The 21004-nt window shown below is 33.9% G+C and overlaps 4 protein-coding genes across 13 annotated transcripts; 2 read left to right on the top strand and 2 right to left on the bottom strand.

The window, feature by feature from the left end:
- Positions 1–832: 832 nt before the first annotated feature.
- On the bottom strand, positions 833–3296 carry LOC109863400 (trafficking protein particle complex subunit 2-like protein). Its single transcript, XM_020443662.1, has 8 exons — positions 3185–3296; positions 2803–2926; positions 2736–2737; positions 1919–1960; positions 1543–1715; positions 1352–1439; positions 1204–1283; positions 833–1138 (listed from the first exon to the last, which is right to left on the bottom strand). Exons 1-8 carry the CDS (start codon positions 3221–3223, stop codon positions 1096–1098), a joined length of 591 nt encoding a protein of 196 aa, XP_020299251.1. The 5' UTR covers positions 3224–3296; the 3' UTR covers positions 833–1095.
- A 765-nt stretch (positions 3297–4061) lies between these two features.
- LOC109863662 lies at positions 4062–4978 on the top strand. Its single transcript, XM_020444045.1, has 3 exons — positions 4062–4094; positions 4265–4348; positions 4781–4978. The coding sequence occupies exons 1-3, from the start codon at positions 4062–4064 to the stop codon at positions 4976–4978; spliced, it is 315 nt and encodes a 104-aa protein (XP_020299634.1).
- Positions 4261–16349, top strand: LOC109863652. Of its 8 annotated transcripts, none has more exons than XM_020444034.1 (6): positions 9357–11012; positions 11144–11422; positions 11484–11524; positions 13202–13455; positions 14645–14990; positions 15694–16349. In XM_020444034.1, exons 4-6 carry the CDS (start codon positions 13222–13224, stop codon positions 16053–16055), a joined length of 942 nt encoding a protein of 313 aa, XP_020299623.1. In that variant the 5' UTR covers positions 9357–11012; positions 11144–11422; positions 11484–11524; positions 13202–13221; the 3' UTR covers positions 16056–16349. The 8 variants fall into 8 exon arrangements, with proteins under 8 accessions (XP_020299626.1, XP_020299621.1, XP_020299623.1 ...); XM_020444033.1 differs by having other exon boundaries at positions 11473–11524; XM_020444030.1 differs by lacking the exon at positions 11484–11524 and having other exon boundaries at positions 9358–10746; positions 10819–11012.
- Positions 16350–16444: 95 nt separating this feature from the next.
- Positions 16445–20831, bottom strand: LOC109863651 (squamous cell carcinoma antigen recognized by T-cells 3-like). Of its 3 annotated transcripts, none has more exons than XM_020444027.1 (7): positions 20456–20831; positions 19837–20375; positions 19560–19741; positions 18590–19470; positions 17836–18478; positions 17579–17726; positions 16445–17459 (listed from the first exon to the last, which is right to left on the bottom strand). In XM_020444027.1, the coding sequence occupies exons 2-7, from the start codon at positions 20264–20266 to the stop codon at positions 17017–17019; spliced, it is 2727 nt and encodes a 908-aa protein (XP_020299616.1). In that variant the 5' UTR covers positions 20267–20375; positions 20456–20831; the 3' UTR covers positions 16445–17016. The 3 variants fall into 3 exon arrangements, with proteins under 3 accessions (XP_020299616.1, XP_020299617.1, XP_020299615.1); XM_020444028.1 differs by having other exon boundaries at positions 19837–20360; XM_020444026.1 differs by having other exon boundaries at positions 19837–20831.
- Positions 20832–21004: the final 173 nt, after the last annotated feature.

Raw genomic sequence — 21004 nt, 5'->3', positions numbered from 1 at the left:
TATTACACTGGTGTAATTTCAATCTTCTATTGGTAATAGTTTTCAAGATAAGAAACGTAACTTTTTTTTGTTGTGTTTGCGCGAATCGGAAGTAAAGATGTAATATCATCGTGCCCCACTGTATCCGAATCTGAAATTACTTTAATATTATTTTCTGTAGAAAACATACTGACCTAATCTATCTAGTATCTGCCACACACAAGTCCCGCGCGCGCGCCGTCTTAACTTTTATTTAATATTATATACTATATAATACTAGATAATAAATAATTTTAACATTTAATACTAGATATTAGTATTACTATACTTACATACTATTTACAAAAAAAAAATTATTGTGGCTAATTGCGACTAGCTTTACTTAATCGATTAGGTACTAACTCTTGGTTAGACCCTATCCAGGTTAGTATTAGCCCCTAACCATGTTAGTATTAGGCCCTAACCAGAGTAAGTTAGATTAGGCCTAACTCATGTGAAATTTTTGAAATGACTTTTTTCCGGGTGCTCTTAGCACAGTGTGTGTAGGCAGTATGTGACACGTTTCACGAAACTGCGCAAATTTTTCGCAGTTTATTTGTGCTGCAAAGATTCGTGCGTGATCGTTACACGTGATCGTTACACTCTGACGTAGAACATAAAAAAAAAAAGAAATAAAAAAAATGACTTTTCACATTCTAATACTAAGTCCGCCGCCCATAAGCTTAGAAGTACATTGCTTTTCGGTACACAATTTAGGAAATATATAAGGAGTTTCGTAGTCAATTATAGATTCTATGGAAATGACTTAGGTAAACTTGCAACACCATGTATGTATACACAAGACATAATCGAATCGTTTGAAAGTTCTTTATACAAAAGAAATTACATATACATTTCAAAGAAAAAAAGCATTCATCGATTCACTATTTAACATCTACAACTACACTTATTAAGTTATTAGCATATTATCATAGAGTATCAAGTGCGATACAGCTTGTTGTTATATGTACGCAATGACTGAATTATTCCTTGATAGATCCCACATACTTCATCTGTCCATGTGTCGGTGTGAAAATTCGCAATAAGGTTTTTGTTATTTGTCATGTAACTTTTTTTTTATATGACACCCATTATTTCTAATACGGACATGTCAAATGACCTGAAGAGCAATGTATGATATTTTTATTATTTGCAATATACATATACAGTAATAAGGATACTTACTTAGAATTTAGTTCATCACCTGGAATATAAAATGGATTGCAAACAGCATTGGAATATGCAGCGTGCAATTTCTTAAACATCTGGTAAACAAGAATCAGTTGATGTAAAAATGTTTGCAAAAAAAAAATGAAATACAAAAGAGCATTACCATTTTTACTTCGTTATCCCTTAATGATATATTGGATGATTGTAATACTATAACAAATTTAATTTTTGTATTTGTAGCGTAACCATATCTGAAAAAAATAAGTTTTGTTAGTTTGTTTTCATGTACTGCAAAATATATATATACTTGTTATATCTTTTATATATTTTTCACTATTGTAGAAAAAGACAAACATTTTATATTCTTCCGTTGCAAATAACAAGCCTAAATACAAATCACGTATATCAATAGCTGCTTTGTTTCCAACATTCAGTTTTTCTTCTATTATATCAATTGATGTGTGCACCTTGTAATGAAATTGCAACGCAGATGCTTCATCCGCACACTTGATGTACTTTGGTGAGTTCTGCAAAAAAAGACAATCCCAGTACGCGTACACATAGTATATTACGTTTGAAACATAAGTGTTTTATTTTTTTTTCTCGTATAAAATATGTGACTTGACTTTTTAGTGAATTTTGATACTTTGCGCATACACTGATCACCAGGCACATAAGTACATACAGGTGCGTATAAACTGTATCAATTTCTCAAATGCAAAATACTTACATCTTTACCAATAACAGCTATGCAAGCAGCCATTTTCATTCTCTGGAAACCGGAATAACCTGACGTAAAAATTAGTTACAGTACATTGTATCTTTTACTCGATACATTTTCAGATGACTTTAATTACGAGGTCGAAATATACCGTAACTACCAACAAAACTAGGTTAGGTTAGATTAAGGTAGGTTAGAATGACAATAGTAATTTATAATCGTTTGAATAAACAAGATATTTTAATAGTTAATTTTATATTTTTGTCTGTTAGTATAAAATATCATACAAAACTTATTGCATGATATTATTTAAAGTGTATAAATATATAATGTGTGTAAATATGTATGTGTGTGTAGATCGAGGTTTGTTCTTTTTAACCAAAGAAGATGCACAGTTCGTCCTTCAATTTTTCTTTCTGTCGTGAAAGAAAAAGAAAAAAATCGCTAATGTGACACTGTGACAAATCTAGCTACAAAGGGCAGACATGTGATTCAAACATGTATGGAAGTTTGATCGTATTGTATAATGCCCGGATCGTTGCATTTCGTCGAGTTAATAAACTTCCCAACCTTGGAAATTTGTTACAGGTTAGCACGTTTGATTTCTCGTTTTGCAAGAAATCAAACGTCATTTTTGCAAAACGTTGATTCTTTCTTTGTAAATTTTTCGCCTTGTCACTGCGCCCATCGCTCATTTTTATCATAATTTAAGATGAGGTAGCTGAATTAAATACTTCCCATAATGCAACTACTACGCAATATTGTTATATACAAATTTATATAGATGACATGTAAATTTTTTTTTCCATCGCTTCAGTCGTAATACTTCTTCTTAATAGTTCTATATTTACGCAACATATATAAGGCTTCTAGTTCTTTTATCACAAAATTACCATGCCCTATCATTTTATCTATTTTTTCATAATCAGTTTCTGCTTTATTTTTGTCAAAAGCTCTTCTCAGCTTGGTTCTGAAATATTGATATCCCTTTGGATAGTCTCGACCCATGTGCAATAACTGAAAAAAAAAAAAAAAATCAATGTAAATTTAACAAAATAAATACACAGTTAAATATATTAATATGTATAATTTCAGATTTTATACCTGTTGTTAAACTGATTAGATGTACAAACATGTAATTTCAGATTTTATACTTGTTAAAAGTAACTCTGATTTTGAGGTATAAAATAATATTTATATATGTATATATATATATATATATATGTTTCAATCACATATAAAGCAATATATTATCGTATTTAATTATTTTATTACCGTTTTGTACAACTGAATAACTTTGGCACGCTGTGACATGTTACGTTACATTTGTTCTTTCGACTGCGTTACATCTGTGATTGGACGAGCAAGAAATATGGTGCTTGCGAATAGGATGCGTCAACGTTAAGTCCGTTCGCCATTCTACGTAAGACGCAGACGCAGGCCGCTGATCTCGCTGAATTGACCATTCACGTTTATCGAATCAGCCAATCGACTTACGTGATTGGTCAATTCCTCGAGATCGGTTACCTGCGATCTGCGTCTGCGTTTTATGTAGAATGGCCTTTACGCGCGAAAGAAGTGACAGCCATTCGCCACGTTGCTTTTCTATTAATATTCTGATTAGTTAAACATCGTGTTGTTTCTTGTCGCTCATTGATGCGTTGTCTCGTGCGCGGAAACCCGTAAAGCTTGTTGTCGCTGTCTCTTCTTGATTGGCTAAATTCCGATCTGCGATCCGCGTTACGTAGGCTGTGTTCCAAAATTCACTGTCAGCGCTAAAGATCTATAGTTTACGTCACATATATCATACAATTTTAGCACTGGCAGCGTGCTGGCGTCAATTCTGGAACATAGCTGTAGTGTGACTCGAACTTTAGTAGCTTTGTACAAAATCCAGTGAGTTGGCGCTGCCGCCGCGCGTGACGAGATGTGCGATTAATTATACGATATATGTTGGACTTGAGCTTTTCGAAATCGAGTCTTGACGTTTGAGAAGCGAATCGATCTCGGCGCGAAGGTGACTGTCAGTATTAGTGATTTTACCAGATCTGTTCAGTCGGATTTTTTTTCAATTATTTTTTTATCGTTTTATTTGTCCTGTTATTCGTTCTCGGAGAGACAACTTTATATTTTGAGAAAAATTATAAAAACCATGGAGTCTGCGATCGGGCATCTCGAACAAAGCGTAAGTATAAATTTTAACCTTTGTTCTACTACGTTGCCAAACAGATTAGTCGCGCAGATTTAATCGTGTGTGGGCGTGCGTGCGTGTGTGCGTGTGGTGCGTGCGTGCACAGTCGCACAAATATTTACAAATATCAAATTCAATTTGTTTTGCATTCTCGTGTGTCTCAGGTTCAAGAAGCCGACGGAAAGCTTGACATGATCGCGTGGCAAATAGACTCTTTTGAGAAAGCTTTCGAAGATCCACAAAACGAGGTACGTTTTTCTTTTCTTTTGACAGTAGTGTACTCGAGTCTGTTTTAGATATATATATAATTGATTCTGAAGACTAATATACAAATTTATTTATATACAAAATACTATCGGTCGCAAGTTGAAATTGTTCAAGTAAGACGACTTATATATTTCTAAGGGATAAATAATATGAAAAGAAAATTGTAAGAATAATGTGCAACTGAAAAAAAGAGCAATATTTGTTGTACCTGCACAGTTTTCTGCGTCATTGAATAAATAATTACATTGTTGTTCGTCAAATAAATCCTGCTTGAAGCCGGGATGCTTTGTTTCATTTGGCATTAAATGTGTTCTATGCTACATGTTTCATTTTTTTTTCATGTGCACTATTATCCGCAATGTTTCTGGATCTTCAATTTCTTTCAATCGCTTTTCATTTTGTGCTTTTAACAGATATCTGTGCTTCGTCTATTACATTCTGTCCATCAAGTTACGAAAGATTATCAAAATCTTCGTCAAGAGATTTTGGAGGTTCAACAGTTACAGAAACAGCTTTCTGATTCACTTAGAGCTCAGCTTACGCAAGTACATGGACATTTTAATTTGTTGCGCAATAAAATTGTAGGACAGAAATCACCACAAATGAAATAAAAGCACAGTTTGAAACACTGAAAAACAATACTAAAAAAAACTTTTTGTTTGTATAAGTTTTAATAATTATTATTTTTTAAAAAAGTTTTATTTAAAAAAAAGACTTCTGGTATTCACAGCTTACTTAAAAAAAACAAAAATACTATTTCTTATATTCGTGTACATGTAAAGTGTTTGTTTTTCTGTCATTAGAGAGTTTTAAGTATATTTTTATGTAGTGAGAAAAAAGTATATACTTTGATGGTTTTTCGTGCCATCGAAAGATATAAAGACAAAAATATGAAAATTTAAATTTGGTTCTTTCACTGCCTGATGTTTCCGCGCAAACTATTTCAGCTACACGTCGATTTACACATTTGTTCGATATTTGTTCGCAATATGTCACATTTGTGCGTAATAGTAAACTATAAGTAGGGATATATTCGGATATATAAATAAGGATACTAAACAAAATGAAGTAAATCTTATTATGGACTTGTAAATTTCTATTTATTAAAAGTTTCGATTAAAATTCGGTATGTTTATATTTCTTATTATTTCTAGCGTTTTCATCAGTGACGAAATAAATAAAAATTAGGAAAATTTATATATTTAAGTAAAAACAGCAATGAACTGAAATAACTGAGTGTAAGAAGAAAGTGACATTCGTCGATATTAAAATTTTAACGTTCTATGTGTATGTCTCAAACTTGCTCGTGATAACAATTCGTAATTTACAGAAACAGAGATATTCTCATATGTTTCAAATATTTTTCAACATTTTCTTAAACAGAATTTTCAGTAATGTTAAAATTAATTTTTTCTTACGCATTCATAGTTAATCATTGAAAAATTGAAGAGATCAAACCAATTTTATATATATAAAAATCTGGGATCAACATGCGTTACATATTGACAAATAATTGATTTAACTTATGCCTTGTGGCAGTGGGGCCAATCTGTATGATTGTATGTTGAAAGTAGCATTCAGAGACTGTTAAAGAGAGGTTTGTTAAATATTCTTTCCTACACGTTCAACATGTAGCTCTTCTTTTGTTCATTCATATTTTCAATGTGTGTTCTCAATATGTTAAAACAACGGACAATATATAAAAACTAAATATTATGTTTAATTTAAAAAAAAAAATAAGAGAGATTAAAAACCTTCTAATAGCGCATTTTTAATTGAATGACTAAAAAATATTTTTACGTATATTTATATTATTACTAGATATGTCAATCATTTCTTACGCCATTTTGAGGACAATGGTGAATAATAATTAATATTTTTTGTGCCAATTAAAGCTTTGTAAAATAATAACACTAGAAAATACAAGCTTAGCATGATATCTTTGTGCGTACACATTCTTTAGATGAATTTTAGATATTTATGTGCACACAATATATAGTCATTTGAATGTCTTTTGGAAAACGCAATTTCAATATTGTGAAAAAAGTATCGAATAATATAACTTTCCATGCTTTTTATAATATTACAGATGTTCATATTACTCATTTTTTATATATAATATATATTACATAAATTTACATATATTTACATAAATTACAACCAAATCATAGCCAACATATTTAACCAGACCTTTTAATACAAGTTGACGCTTAAGTATCACTATTCTATATATTTCTGTGTAAATGATATTTATATTATAGTATAATATAAATAATTTCTACATTTTTCATTGTATAAAACAGCAAATGTGTGTTTGATCTTTTTGTATTTATTATTATTTTGTATTACACACACACGCACTCACATTCATGTCTCGTGACTTAATCTTCATTTGTATAATATAAAGAATATTATTAACTTTGACAGCAACAGAAATTAAATTTAGAATATTAAAAAATAATGAATATTTAAAAGAATAAAATTTTATAGAACACAATATTGCCTTAATATTATAGACACATTTAATGTGTCTTTATATGTATTTATCTTCGAAATCAAAATTTATATGTGATTTATTACAGTATGGTCGTATATACTCTATACGCTATATACTTAACATTTTACACATCACGCTCTCTCCCTTTATAAACATATATATATATATATATATATATATACACACATATGTATATGTATGTATGTATGTATACACATACATACATATACTATATATATATATGTATCTACATTATTAATGTCAAGAAATCTGTTAGTAAAGTAACAATGTGAAAAAAGATAATTTGTACATAGATATTTGGGAACGTCTCGTTCTTTACAGAAGTATCACGTTATAGAATATCTTTTTGCGTTAATAGGAGAACTCTTTCTCGTACTAAACAGAAATATTGTAATTTATTACGTGATTGCATTTACGTAATATTTATTATTCGTATATTTATACTACGTGTTTCATCCGCGTAAGTCTGTTATCTCAGTGATTAATGAAAGGAAAAAATAATGCGAAGCAACTTTTGTAGTTACAGAAACGAGATTGTTCTCACAAATAGTTGGGTGTTGTATGTGATTTTGTTTATTTTGAAAAAAATGCTGTTTTTGTATTTGTTTTTTTATTTTATAACTGGTAACATTTTTTCAAATATTAAAAATGTTACCCCTAACCTAACTCTTCCGAGTTAATATTGTGCGCGGAAAGAAACACTGTGATTGCGTGTTGACTTCTACGTTTGTTACGGTTAATTTAAATTACGCGTTTAATTTAAACTCTACTGTTACTGATACAAATGACATCAACCATAGAACGTCGTTAGAGAAACAAGGACATACATATGTAAAAAGAGGTTATATTAGATTTAAACGTATTATAGATTGTTTGTGTATTGTAGTCTTCCAAATCACATAGTCTAATACTCTTATTACATTCTTCAATGTTATGTCTATTTTGGATACTTTTTGGTTTTTATAAATAATAATAACTCTTGAACTTCAAATATCAGTACACTAAAAGTAGAAGTAATTGTTAACTTCAACGCGCAAGTTTTGTTAAGTTTTTGATATATTGAAAAGTACCCGAGATTAATTTCATTATTATTTCCTTTTATTTTGTAAAGCCGTTTTTCTATCCGAGCAATAAATAGAAAATGCAATCTAAAATACGAATTACTCGTTCGATCGGTATAACAGGAAGAAAAGAGTCCAGGACTCTTTTAACGAGAAAAGTATCTAAATTGGCTGATTTAAACTAAGAGAAAAAAAGAATTTTATAATTCTTGCTCACTACATTAAATAAAATTTTAAATTAATCGTAATATAAATCAGTTTCTGTATTTTCTCGTGTAACTTTTATCTAAAATAACGATTTATTATGATATGTCGTAGTATAGTAAGATGTATTTGTTACACATGCGTTGTACCGCATTTATATATATCGAAACATACCTATGTGTGTGAGAACTAGATAGAATATCTAGTTCAAAATTAAGCGTATTCAATTTTATGCTTTGATGTACATACAACTTGATCGAGAGTAGGTGATCTGTTGTTAATATGTGATATAGAATAGTGTTGAGATATAATTTAAGAGAAACATGGTCTGCGACACATTGAAGAAACTTCGGTCAATTAGTAATGCTATTTATTTGATCGAAGACAGATTTTGTTCAATTTATATCCTACTCGGATCTACATATCGCGTTTAAAATCTATTCAAATATGTATATTGCAAATTTTAGCGGAACATTTCTAAAAGTTGTCTACGTAGTTGCTAATAATAAATAAAATTCGTACAACTCTTACATTCTTTGCATGCTGCACGCGTAGAAGAAATATACACGATATATTGATGAATACGTTATTTAAGTGATAATTCAAAGTAAATGTGCATTTGTACGTAATTGATATGTAATCGTACAGTTATATACTTCCAGTGCTATTAAACATTTTTTGATACGTATAAAGAAATCCTAAATGTTTACATATTGTGTGTATATTTGTTTGTAATATTTTAAAATTGAGTATTCAACTTGAGAGGTATGAATGAATTAATAATATAATTACGCATTTTAATATTTTTATTGATATTTGAATTAATTATTAATACTTTTATTAATACTCTTAAATATTATTAATATTTGTTTAAAATTGATTGATTTTGTTCTATTTCTTTTATATCTCTTTGTATGTATATATAGTGTGTGTGTACATATATGTGCGTTTGCGCACAGGAATAAATAACTATACGATTTTCATATTAAATATTGACATTTGTTGATTATTATTTGTCAATTATCGATTATTATACGTATATAATTGCTCCACTTTTCAATGTATAATGTTACTGAAACATAGTCACTAATTATATATATATATATATATATATATATATATCTCAAGAAAAACTGTATCTTTTTAGATATTTTATTATTATAGAAGTATTAATAAAAAAATTATCTGTGTGTAGAGCAATCCCCTGAGAATTTCCTTATTGTTTATTGTATTTAATTAAACAAAGACTAGTTAATTCCACGTGCGTACCAAAAAGAAGTCGAAACAGCAACTATCTTTGCTACGGCCGAGCCATCGAAAAAAAAAAAGTCGCAAATAGAAGTGAAGCGGTAGATTTTTGCCCATAATTTTTTCTTGTATTACAATTAGATAAATACTTCGCGCGTATTCAGCGCGTATTTAGTTCTTTTGCTGCAATAACAAACGCTTGAAGTGAAATAGCAATGATTAAATCGATAAATCTTAATGATTATTCGCGTTGCAAATTAGACAAAAAATGTGATCGCGAATCGTAAATTACACCGATTTCTGTTGATTAGAAATCACAAGGGAGAAAAAACGATATCTGCGCAATTTCCTTACTGAGAAGTTTAAACTTCGGCTAGCGATAACACAACGAACGGTACTTTCCGCTCAATTTCCACCGTTGTCGTGGGAAAGTATTCTTGTTCCGGTCGTGCAACGATGCGGTTGTGGATATTGTACATTTGTATATTTGTCAAAAAATATATTTTAGTTTCTTTCTATAAATATAAATAAAATTACATAATTATAGACTGTAAAACTTTTTTTCGATACAACTTTCAAAGATAGTCTCGCACACCTCTTCTTGATAAGAAAATTCTTATGGTTTTTGATGTCAAAGAGGGACGGACTTACTGCGTTATTTTTTTTTTTTCTTTTTTTTTTGTACGCTTCTAATGTCGTACAAACAGACAAAAGAACGCGCGTTTTTACTTGGAGATGTAATAAAAATATGTTCTTAAGATAAGAATAAAAGAACGCGCAAAGTTGATATTCGCGGTTTTTTCATCTCTTTGCGTAGTATTCTCGAAAAACATCCATTCTCGATTTTTCATAGATCGGAATATCCCATTGATGAGGAAGTAAATATTTCGATTGTGTTGAGTATAAAATCCGGAAGCGAGCGTTCTTCAAAGAGCGTGTCGAGAGAAGCAGTGTCGTCAGCCGGAAATTGAAAGAGAAACGTCCCGTGTGGACGTGGACGAAGCAAAAGTGATCGCGATGCGCTTGTCGATTTGTATCTTCTTTTTAATAAAAAATCCGCAACGCTTTGCTACGATTGCGCCGAGAGCGTCGTAGCGCAAATTCAGGAGAGATACGATCCACTCGCAATTTCTAGCGCTAGTTCCACGCGAAAGTGCAGTTATTCGAGATATGACACGTCGGCGAGCGTGTCGTGTGCGCAAAATGGTTTTACGTCGTGTCGCGAAGACAGGAAGAAAAGTTCGTGAAAGGCATTTGTCTTCTTCCATTGAGACATGAGTAGAAAAATCTCTTTGTTATTATTCTGATCACTCGGATACGTGAAATGAGTATCAATTAAGTGCTAATTGTATGCGATATGTATAAAATACTATTATTTAATTTTTCTAACAGATTTTGAAAAAATGTATTTTTTCTTTAGCTCGCTTTATTCACAGTTCCATGCAAGATCCAATGCAGAGAAACTACCTAAATTTGTCGGAATAGTCGAATTCGGTTTTAATCTGCTTGTTTTATCGAGCGTATTAAGAATGTTATAGACGCTTTTTAATACGATATTTGAAGCGTTCTTAAGAATCTGCTTTTTGTGAGTTTATTGAGATGTGGTTGGGAAATGTACGTTGTGATATCACACTTGTTTAATAAGTAATTGTAATATATTGTATAAAATATATTCTTACCACGTAACGTACAATTAAACAATAAATAGATTGTTGTAATGTTGCAAATGTTTAACATGTCTTTAGATATGTGTATAACCGAAGAAAAATAAGTAGCCTAAAATCCATATCGTTCTCGCCCCGTGTCGGAGCGTACTGAAAATGCGAATGAACGCCTCGCGTTCTAATAACCTACTCTCACAACGTTGAGCGAGCGGACTAGCTAGCGTTCGACGGACTCCAGCGATCGGTCGAGTTTAGTCTTCGAGCAGCCGGTTCCTCTCGAGGTCGGACCCTGTCCGCCACACGGGCTTGAATCACCGCCCGCGGGAAAGCAGGAGGGCCTTCGTTTTATTCGCGTGAATTGTACGTATGAAAAGATTCTTTGCTTCGTTACAATCAATAATTGCCAACAGTTTTCTGACAGTTTTCTTCACGGGCTATTTTTCGTGCGCTAGTATAAAAGAGGTAGGTATTGTTGCTTAAATTTAAGTTACAAAGTCACTCTAATTTTGGATTTAAAGATAAAAATTCATTACACTTTCTTTTATAATTCTGCAAAATTTGCAATAAAATTTTTAATAGACATATTTAATTGTATTATAGAAGATATTTTTAAGTAATTATAGTTTTAATATTTTTTTATTTTAATTACATAAAATGTTGCATTTAATCCGTACTCAGACCGCGAACATTAGTTATTATTAGTCTTCAAAATGCAATTTTGATAGTTTTGGGAAGTTGATTGACATCTTGTAAGGATAGTAAATATATTTGATGCTTGTTTATCACACTGAGAATAAATAAGTTACCACAAATAATCTACATCTAGTGCCGTGACTAATTGTGTGAATAAAATCACCTGTGCTATTTTTCATCTATTACAGTTTAAATAACTAAATAAATAAATTGTTTTGGAGCAGCATTGTTTGACAGATTTTATCAAGTTTGATGGTCTGACCATCGCTTGCATCGGATTAAATTTAAAGTAAGATTTTATATATATTTATATAATTTATCACACACAATAAGAATCATTAAAGATAGGTTTATTATAATAATATCAATATGAGTGTTTTATGAATTCTTACGATAATAGTGTAAATTTATTGTTACGAATCATCGTTTTTAGTGGAAAACAATTTTTTTGTAACATTCCTCATCGTCATGTGTGTGTCTTGAGATATCTCGTACGTAGAGATACGTGTTATAACCGGTTCAGTAGCTTCTTTGTCATTGTGTGTCGTAGCGGTAGACTTTTCGCGAATGAATAATAATTCGAATAGCGATGTTTCAATTTACGAGATTTAACATTTTCGAGTATAAAATGTGTAGAGAGAAGACCTATCGCCGTACAGTGTATTCAGTTTTTTTATACGATTTTTCTTGTACAATACAAATGATTCTCTGCGATATACTTCGATTGAAAACGTAAAACTTGCATTTCTCAAACGATTTCTAATGTCGTCTTTTCGCGTCGTGGACTAGTTGTCCTTTGTAGTTTGCGTGTGCGTTTCTCCGTTACTTTTCGTACTTTTTGAGTAAAGTGTTGGTGGGCGAGTCGAGAGAGGTCGTCAAACCTTCGCGCGTTCAGTCATCTCCGCGAACAATTTATTGTGTTTGTGCGTTGTTTCCGAATGGGCTATAAATTACAAATTGGTAATATAATAATCGAAAATTCCTGTGTGAGATAAATATCACTCGAAACATATAATGGAGGGGGAGGGGAGAAAACTATATAAGAATAACAGTTATCAAGTATAATTAATAAAACAAATATGTATACATACGTAAATATGTAGATATGATAATGAATAAGTTATAGTCCCATCGTGGAAGAGCGAACGGAAGAAACAAGTTCCGACGTTCCGTTTCTTTTAGGTAAGGCGCGCGCGCGCGCACACACACAGAATATTGCTCTCAAGAATATTAAGCACTTTTGAATTATTAGTCAAGCAACTAGCAATCTATGCAAACAATTGATACAACGTAAATATACATATATCTCTCTTTAACGTAGAAAGAATATTTTTAATTTACATAATGTTTATCCAAGTGAAAATTATGTTTTCTTTTGGTGTGCATTTGTGATTATTTTAAAATTAGCATTTTACTTTTGCAACAAATGTTTTTCTTTTCATACAGATCGGCTTTGTGATCTCAGCATGCGTTTCCTCGTATTTAGTGTGACGTTGAGCGTGAATCTGCTAGTCGTTTGGCAAGTTTCTGCCCATGGAAGACTGATCGAGCCACCCTCGAGAGCCTCTATGTGGAGGTACGGCTTTAATACACCTCACGATTACAACGACCATGAATGCTATTGCGGCGGCTTTACCAGGCAATGGCAGCGTAACAAAGGCAAATGTGGCATCTGCGGAGATAGCTGGGATTCTCCGACGGTAAGTTTGACTGAAACAAGTTGTGTGGGGAAAATGTCACATAAAAAAAATGTGTACGATAGTTATGCGTTGTGACTAAATTGTCATCTCTCAACTTGTATAATGAGTGCCTTGGCAAAAGTGCCTTTCTTGACATTCTCCTTGCAATACTGTGCAGCAGTATTATTCCGCACGATTCTTCGCTCCGTTGGTCGTAAGATATCGCACAATGTCACTAATGTCGCATGTTTTCAAAAGTTGATTATGCAGTACATAAATGCGAAAATTGTTTACTGAAAGTGTACGCGCGCGATTTACTTGCTGAAAAATATCTTTCTCTCTTGATGTGTAATCGCGATATATTGTAAAGATGAACAAAATGAATTTATTATAATTAAAGTTAACAATTAATCGGTTTCGCAACTTTCGATAGCTCACGCGACTAAGTGGTTTCACACTTCCGATAGCTCACGCGACTAAGTGGTTTCACACTTCCGATAGCTCGCGCGACTTGTCTCTATTAACGGCTCCGAGTTCTCTGTCTCCGGCGACCGAAGACCTCTCGCTCATCACCTCGGTTTTCGAGGACATCTTTCTGTTTTCCCTGTTTGAAAATCGTCGGTTGGATTATCAACAGGCAATCAACAAACATCGCAAACAAGACAACGGTCGTAAACATTTGTCACCTCGACAGTCACAAACAGACAAATCTGTTGTGAGATTATCGCCGTTACATCCAAAATTCACGCAAATAGAATTGAATATTATACACATACAAAATATAAGAATTATAGATACACACACAAATATAAATTACAATGTATATAAGAATTAGACTTTTTACACTTTGATTTTCCTTACAATATTAATTATTAAAATTTTAAAAAATAAGGTAAACGGCAAATGCTTAGTCGATTGAACAAATTAATTTTTAATAATTTTCTAGAAACTTCTTGTCCTATTGGCGCGAAATATTTTTCAGTACTACTTAAAAATATTTGTTCCAAGTTGTTTGTTTTCTTCCCTGTAGTGAAATAAGTGAAACGTTTTATTTGTTTCTTTACACAATATTTTGATTACACTATCTTACTGTTTCGGGATACTATTGTTTTCTCTCCCGTCCCTCCACATCTGAAGTATATTTCTGCACTTCTCTCCAATGTTCGAGTCAAAAACAGAAAGATGCGATATAGGTATTTTTTGTCGTCAGCCGCGCGCTCATGAAACGGGCGGCAAGTACGGGAATGGCGTGATCGTGCGGCGTTATCGGACCGGATCTGTCATTCCGGTTCGCGTAGAGTTGACGGCGAACCATCATGGCTACTTCGAATTTCGCACTTGCGCCATGACTTATCGCGACCGAGAGGTCAGCCAGGAGTGCTTGGACCAATATCTGCTGCGCGCCGAGAACGGATCGACTCGCTACTATCCCGGTCCTGGTAACCGTGTTTTTGAAGGCTACTTTAAATTACCGGAGGGTTTGACCTGCGCTCAATGTGTGTTCCAGTGGCGATACATCGCCGGCAATAACTGGGGTGACTGCGGCAATGGCACAGGTAACTATACGTACATATAGGTCGCTATATATATATATATATATATATATGTACATATATCTATATATATCTTTATTTCCTGGTGAGCAAAGTCGTCACGCCTGAAAAAGATGGTTTCTGACGAAGAACACTTTAAAAAGAAAGAACCAAAGACACAGTAAACTGGGTGGACCTATAAGTTTTATATTACGTATGCATTTTTTCTTTGCTTTTTCTCGAAATGGTGAATGAAAAGACTATTTCACCGTATTGTCACTTGAAAACGGTATCGCGTTTCAGAGTGCTCGTATATTTTATTTACGCTTATACATGCAACAGTCAAAGAATCGCAACTAATGTATTAATATTAATGTTGCAAGAGTTACGCCATTGAGATTTCATTCAGGTCGATAGAAAGTGCCGATAGAAAATGTTCTTCCATATGTAATAACAACGACTCGAGATATATTCGCGGTGTTTTTATTACATAATATCATTTGATAACTTGGTTAACAAAATAATAAAGCGCGTCTATTTCTCTTAACTTACTAAAAGGGGAGAGCGCGGATCGATACGGTTCAATTTAAATACTCTATTACTACATTTAAGCTCAAAAGAATCTGAAAGTAATCGAAAATATACAATTGTTTGTATTAATCGGATAAAATGTCTACTTCCTCTCGAATTGCACTTGAAATCACTTGAAATCGTACGATATATTCAGGAGCAGTTGGGTGCGGACCTCAGGAAGAGTTTCGAGCCTGCGCTGACATTGCCATCGGTGACAACGAGACAATACTGCCGAAACAGCCCACCACCGACTCTACATTCGTATCTACGCCGACGGACGCGAGTCCGTTACCGAAATTCACCAGGCCAGACTGGTTGTTGAGCATTGTGATCGCTGGTACGTGTCTATTGGTGGTGCTGAGCGCTATGGCATTGTTTTACGCGTACTACTACCACGCCAGTAAAGCTAAAAAGTGGCTCATGGCGAGGAGACTCCTGGCGCAAGAAAATCCACCGGTTGCTCCACCGAGACACAAAAAGCATCAGCACGTATCGAACACACAGTTGCAGCTTTAGTCTAATCCAACTGTTTATATCGCACTTTGGGAAAAAACGGAGTTTCAATTGCTCTCGAGAGAGAGAAGCAATTTTGAGTGGATTATGTGGATTAAATCGTTGTGCGATACATCCTCGTGACACTCAAAGTACACGTACTTCGTCCCGATTTTGTGGAGTCGGATGACAGGCTCGTGTAAAACATTCGGTATTTCAAGCGATAAATTAATACTTTCGTACTTTTCACTCACGCACACTCTTTGTACATACATATCAATTATCTTGTATTAAAAATATTTATTTTGTATAATCTCATTTATCTCTCGTAATCATTTCTTCCTTCACGCATCATACATCAAGTATTACTTGCTGCAAATCAATTTGTATTGATGAGTTTAGGTTTATATACGAAGTTACTAATGGATTCTAGAGAGATTAACTGTCTCTTTCTAAACAATCGCTCGTAACGTATAACTTTCTAGGCTGCGTTCTGATGTTCGCTGTCGGTAGTAAAAATCTATAGCCCATGTGACGTCGAGCATATAGATTTTTATTACTGGCAGTAAATATCGAAACACAGTTCTGATACGAAAGATACTTTGCGCGCTTACACATATACGCACGGAAAGAAAAGCAATGAAGTAATACATCGAGATGTAAATATGGTATATGAGTCGCATAAAATACAAAATTGTTTTTTTAGCTACACGTAAGACTTTATCGCACGTTTGAAATTGTAACGACACATGTATTATATAATACGTGGCACTTTACCGTGGCAAAAGAAATCTGTCTTTAATGTCATTTAACAGTCAAAGTGCAATAAATGTCAAGCACTGTATTGTTACTAACTGTTACAACCGGTGCTAAAATTGCATGAAAGTTATGTGTCAACAACACGTGCAATTGGTAGATACGCAACAGATCGAAACACAAGTAGATTGAAAACAGATATAATTTATATAATATAATATATAGCTGGTTATTTTTTATCGAACAACATATTTCTAAACTCTTGATTGCTCATCGACTGCGCAATCCCGTTTCCGTTCGGTGCCGCGCCATTTCTGTTATTTGTTTTAACGTTACGGGGTACCATAGATAATAAAGTTTTAGGCACTCCAAACGCGGTGCGGCTTGTCGTCGTCCCACCCAATGACTTGATTTGTTTACCGCTTTCCTCTGTCGTTTGGATTTTCTTACGATCGGGTGGTTGACTTATCGCAACGTTGATAACTTTGTCTTGGATTTTCATACCGTCGGTATTGAAAAGGGCCTTCGCAGCGATTGCCTCGTCGTGATATTCGACGTAAGCCAAACCCTTTGAGTGTCCATTACGGTAAGTAACCAAACGAACTTCCTTGAGATCTCCGTAAACCTTAAATATTTCTTCGAGTTGCTCTTTCGTCGTCGTGAGTGGAAGTCCTGCGAAAACGACCGAATCTTAAATATATAAAGAGCGAAAAAAAAATACTTTGTAACCACAATTTCTCTCTACAAAAAATTATATATTTGCGCGATACTTTGTAACAATTTAAATCCACCTTTGACAAAGAGTTTGTTCTTTTCGAGTGTAGAACTGTACTTAAATCCGGAACTTCTTGTACTCTTATTGGGATCGCATCTCGAAACGAACATGGGACGCCCTTTTATGGGCGTTCTATCCAATTTTAAAGCTTCTTCCACAGCTTTCTACAAAAGGAAAGAAAAGAATAGCGAGTGTTGAAACAACGTACTTTCACCTTCTCTGATGTTTAAAGAGATTTAAATCAATATGAGATATATAGAGTATAATACATACTGTACTGCTTAACTGTACGTAGCAATATCCTTTGCTACGTCCTTTGTAATCTTTGATCATTTTAAATAATGTTATCGGACCAGCTGATTTCATGACATCTTTCACTTCGTCTTCAGTCGCGGTGTAATCTAAATTGCTGACAAAAACTGTAATGTTGTTGTCTATCTCAGGCTGATTACTCGTATTGTCTACGTCTTCGGTCTTTTTCAAACCGAATGGTGGCGCTTCAATTTTTGGTTTCGCTTCTTCTTTTTTATGCTTATCTTCCGTATTGTCGATATAATTTAACTTGTTCAAACGACTTTCTCGTAATAATAACTTTTCGTGCGTGCTGGATTTTACAATTTTTGACGGAGAACCTCCCAAGTTTTTCCATTTGCCACTGTCGTCTAACTTTCTTTTGTTTGCTTTCTTATTTTGCGTTGGCAATTCACTACGACAAGTTTCTTGTTGCTTTTGCCGTTCTTCCATAACTTTATCAAGCTTTTCTTTTGTTTTGACTTCACAAAGTTCCATTTGTTCTAGAGTTCCCTCGTCACGTTCAAAATCTATCCAAGCGTTTGCTATACTTTCTGGCCAATCTTTCACAACAGATAAAGCTTTTTGGAATAATTTCCTCAAATGCTTCGTATCTCCGTAGCATCTGTGGATGCAAAGTAAAAACTTACTCCGAATAATACGACGGAATTAATAAAATACATCAATGAACATTGGAGCGCTCGAGTTATAACAATTGTTTAAATAAACGCATTACCTTTCCAGCGATATGTATTCCAACCAATAAGAAGCTGTTGCAGAGTGCCCCTGCGAAAGAATATCAGCCCATAAAGTTCTGGCCTTTTCCATGTTATTTGCGTGTATCGCTTCAGTTCTTGCCCAGTATTGTAGAATAATACAATTGGGATCACCATCCAGTCCAAAATATTTTGCCAAATGTTCGCACGCTCTGTTGAATGTATTGCGGATAACGTCTATACGCCTATCTTTTTCTTCGTCCGAACTCTGCTCGATTCTGCGTCGTAGATATTCCAGATACACAATCCACAAATTTCGATAATCTTCTGCTGTAGAAAAACTAACAGCCAAAGCGTTCTCTAATATCTTCTGTACTTCCAATATCGGCCTTGTCCATTTTTCGTACAACCTTAGCCATTTTTGCCAAATTCTTGAACACCATGGAATATTCCTCGTTGCTCTCTGATAAATCGGATCTATTACAGATTCGGTCTTTGATACGTCTTCCAGATAAGTAAGATAATCGTGCCAAATCGTCGCCTCCAAGCTCAAATCAGTTATTGCTCTTTCGTAAAGAACTATGATACGTTTTGGATCACGCTGCTGTTTCTCATGTAACAAATATCCTTTATAAGCATCGAGCAACTCATTTTCCCCTTGAGCAGAGACAAGCTTTTCTTCATAAGGAAGAAGAGAGTTTAACTTTGCAAGAGCGTGTTCGTATCCTATTGAAACACTTTTGTCATCAATTGATGCCTCCGCGCCATCTCCCGCACGCCACAATTGGTATTCCTCGTGTGTCTTTTCCATGTCTAAAAGAGGACACGCTAATTGACGCCGGAACAAATCACCGATTCGTCCTAATTGTTCTTTCTTTTCCGCTATATTCGCGGTATCAATCTAACATAGAAGATTTGGAATAATTATTAAAAACTTGAAGACAAATTGGTTAGGTATGTCCAGATAATATAAACGAGAAACAATTTTACCAGTGCGAATAAAACAATCTCAAATTCTCGAAACGCTTCCCATATTATTGCTCCTTTGATAGTGTGCAATCCAACAGCAGTTAACGCACGTTCAAAGAGTTGACGAACATTCTTAGCTGCATCTTTTTCTGTACCCATGTTTCCAATGCTAAACTGTAGATATTCCAGCCACACTTCTACAGCTAAGCAATAATATATACATTATATATATATATATATTATAGCTTAATGTAAAATAGTTACATAAATTACCGTCTATATAAATACTTAAACTTACACATGTAATCTTTGACAGCTCGGTCACACAGTTGTGTTACTTCAACTTTCTGTTCAGTTGTGGTTGCTAACATGATTTCATCGCGTATCCAGGACAACCAGAGCTCGGGACTCAATGGATACACATTGCTCATATTATTTCTGGCAACTCGCAAGCGATCCAATTCGCCCATTGTTCGCAATTTATTGATCAGAGCTACGTGAGTGGCGTAATCGTATGGATTTTCCGTCAAAGCAGTTTGCAAAGACTTCACTTCCGTTTCATCGGCTTCCTCCTCATCGTCGCTGTCGTCGGATTCGATCTTTTCGACATTTTCGTCGGTTTTCTTCTCAGTTTCGCTCTCCATCGCATCGTCTTCGATCTCGTCTGAAGCTTCTCGGAAAGCTTTCTCGTTGTCTTCTTCTTTCGCAATATCCATTTCTACTTCCATTGTTCTCGCAATTTCTCTATCTATTTGATGTGTTTGCTCTTGTATCGCTCTTACGACAGGTTATGGACAAACTCTGTTCACCGTTTTTTTTCCACTGTTGGAAATCTCACTATATATAGGGTTTTGTTGTTGATATTTAACGAATTTTTTTTAAACTTATACAACTGGAATTAGCGTACAAAATCTCACCGTATTTTTTGATGAAATCTTTAAATATGTTTCCAATCTCTTCTTTTTAAGAGACTTTTTAAACGCAAAAATCTCATTTTCACTTCGAGAAGATTATGTTTATACATGTCTTTTACGTGACCGGAACATAAGTCGCTGCAATCTCTGCCGTCCTGCTGCTGTCTGTTCGCTATGATCCGCGGTTACCGATTAGTTCGATGAGAAATTGAAAAATCGAAGCAATTCAAACGTGTAGGTTTCTCACAAGTATTTTCTTACTTAATAATATAATTGAGTGTTTTTGATTGGAATGATACAGAACGACATTAGGCCACGTTCGGAAACACCACTTGTGTACACACGAGCGTCATTCTATCTTTGTCGTATATATGGCTGCTTTTCTTTTAGGAGACAGTCGACACAGGCTGCGGTCCGTTTCATGCTTAAGCGCACGTTTATCTATAGTATACGTGACATATACTTATAGTTCAGTGGGCAGCTCGTGACGTCACTGGGCAGCTTTTTCCTTCGTCCTATCAGAAGCAAATGTGACGTCATTAGTTTGCGACT

This window comes from Pseudomyrmex gracilis, unplaced genomic scaffold, assembly GCF_002006095.1.
Source record: "Pseudomyrmex gracilis isolate BER0280 unplaced genomic scaffold, ASM200609v1 scaffold_11, whole genome shotgun sequence".
Taxonomy (NCBI): domain Eukaryota; kingdom Metazoa; phylum Arthropoda; class Insecta; order Hymenoptera; family Formicidae; genus Pseudomyrmex; species Pseudomyrmex gracilis.
The sequence above is the reverse complement of the archived record's forward strand: the minus strand, read 5'-3'. Positions and strand labels throughout refer to the sequence as shown.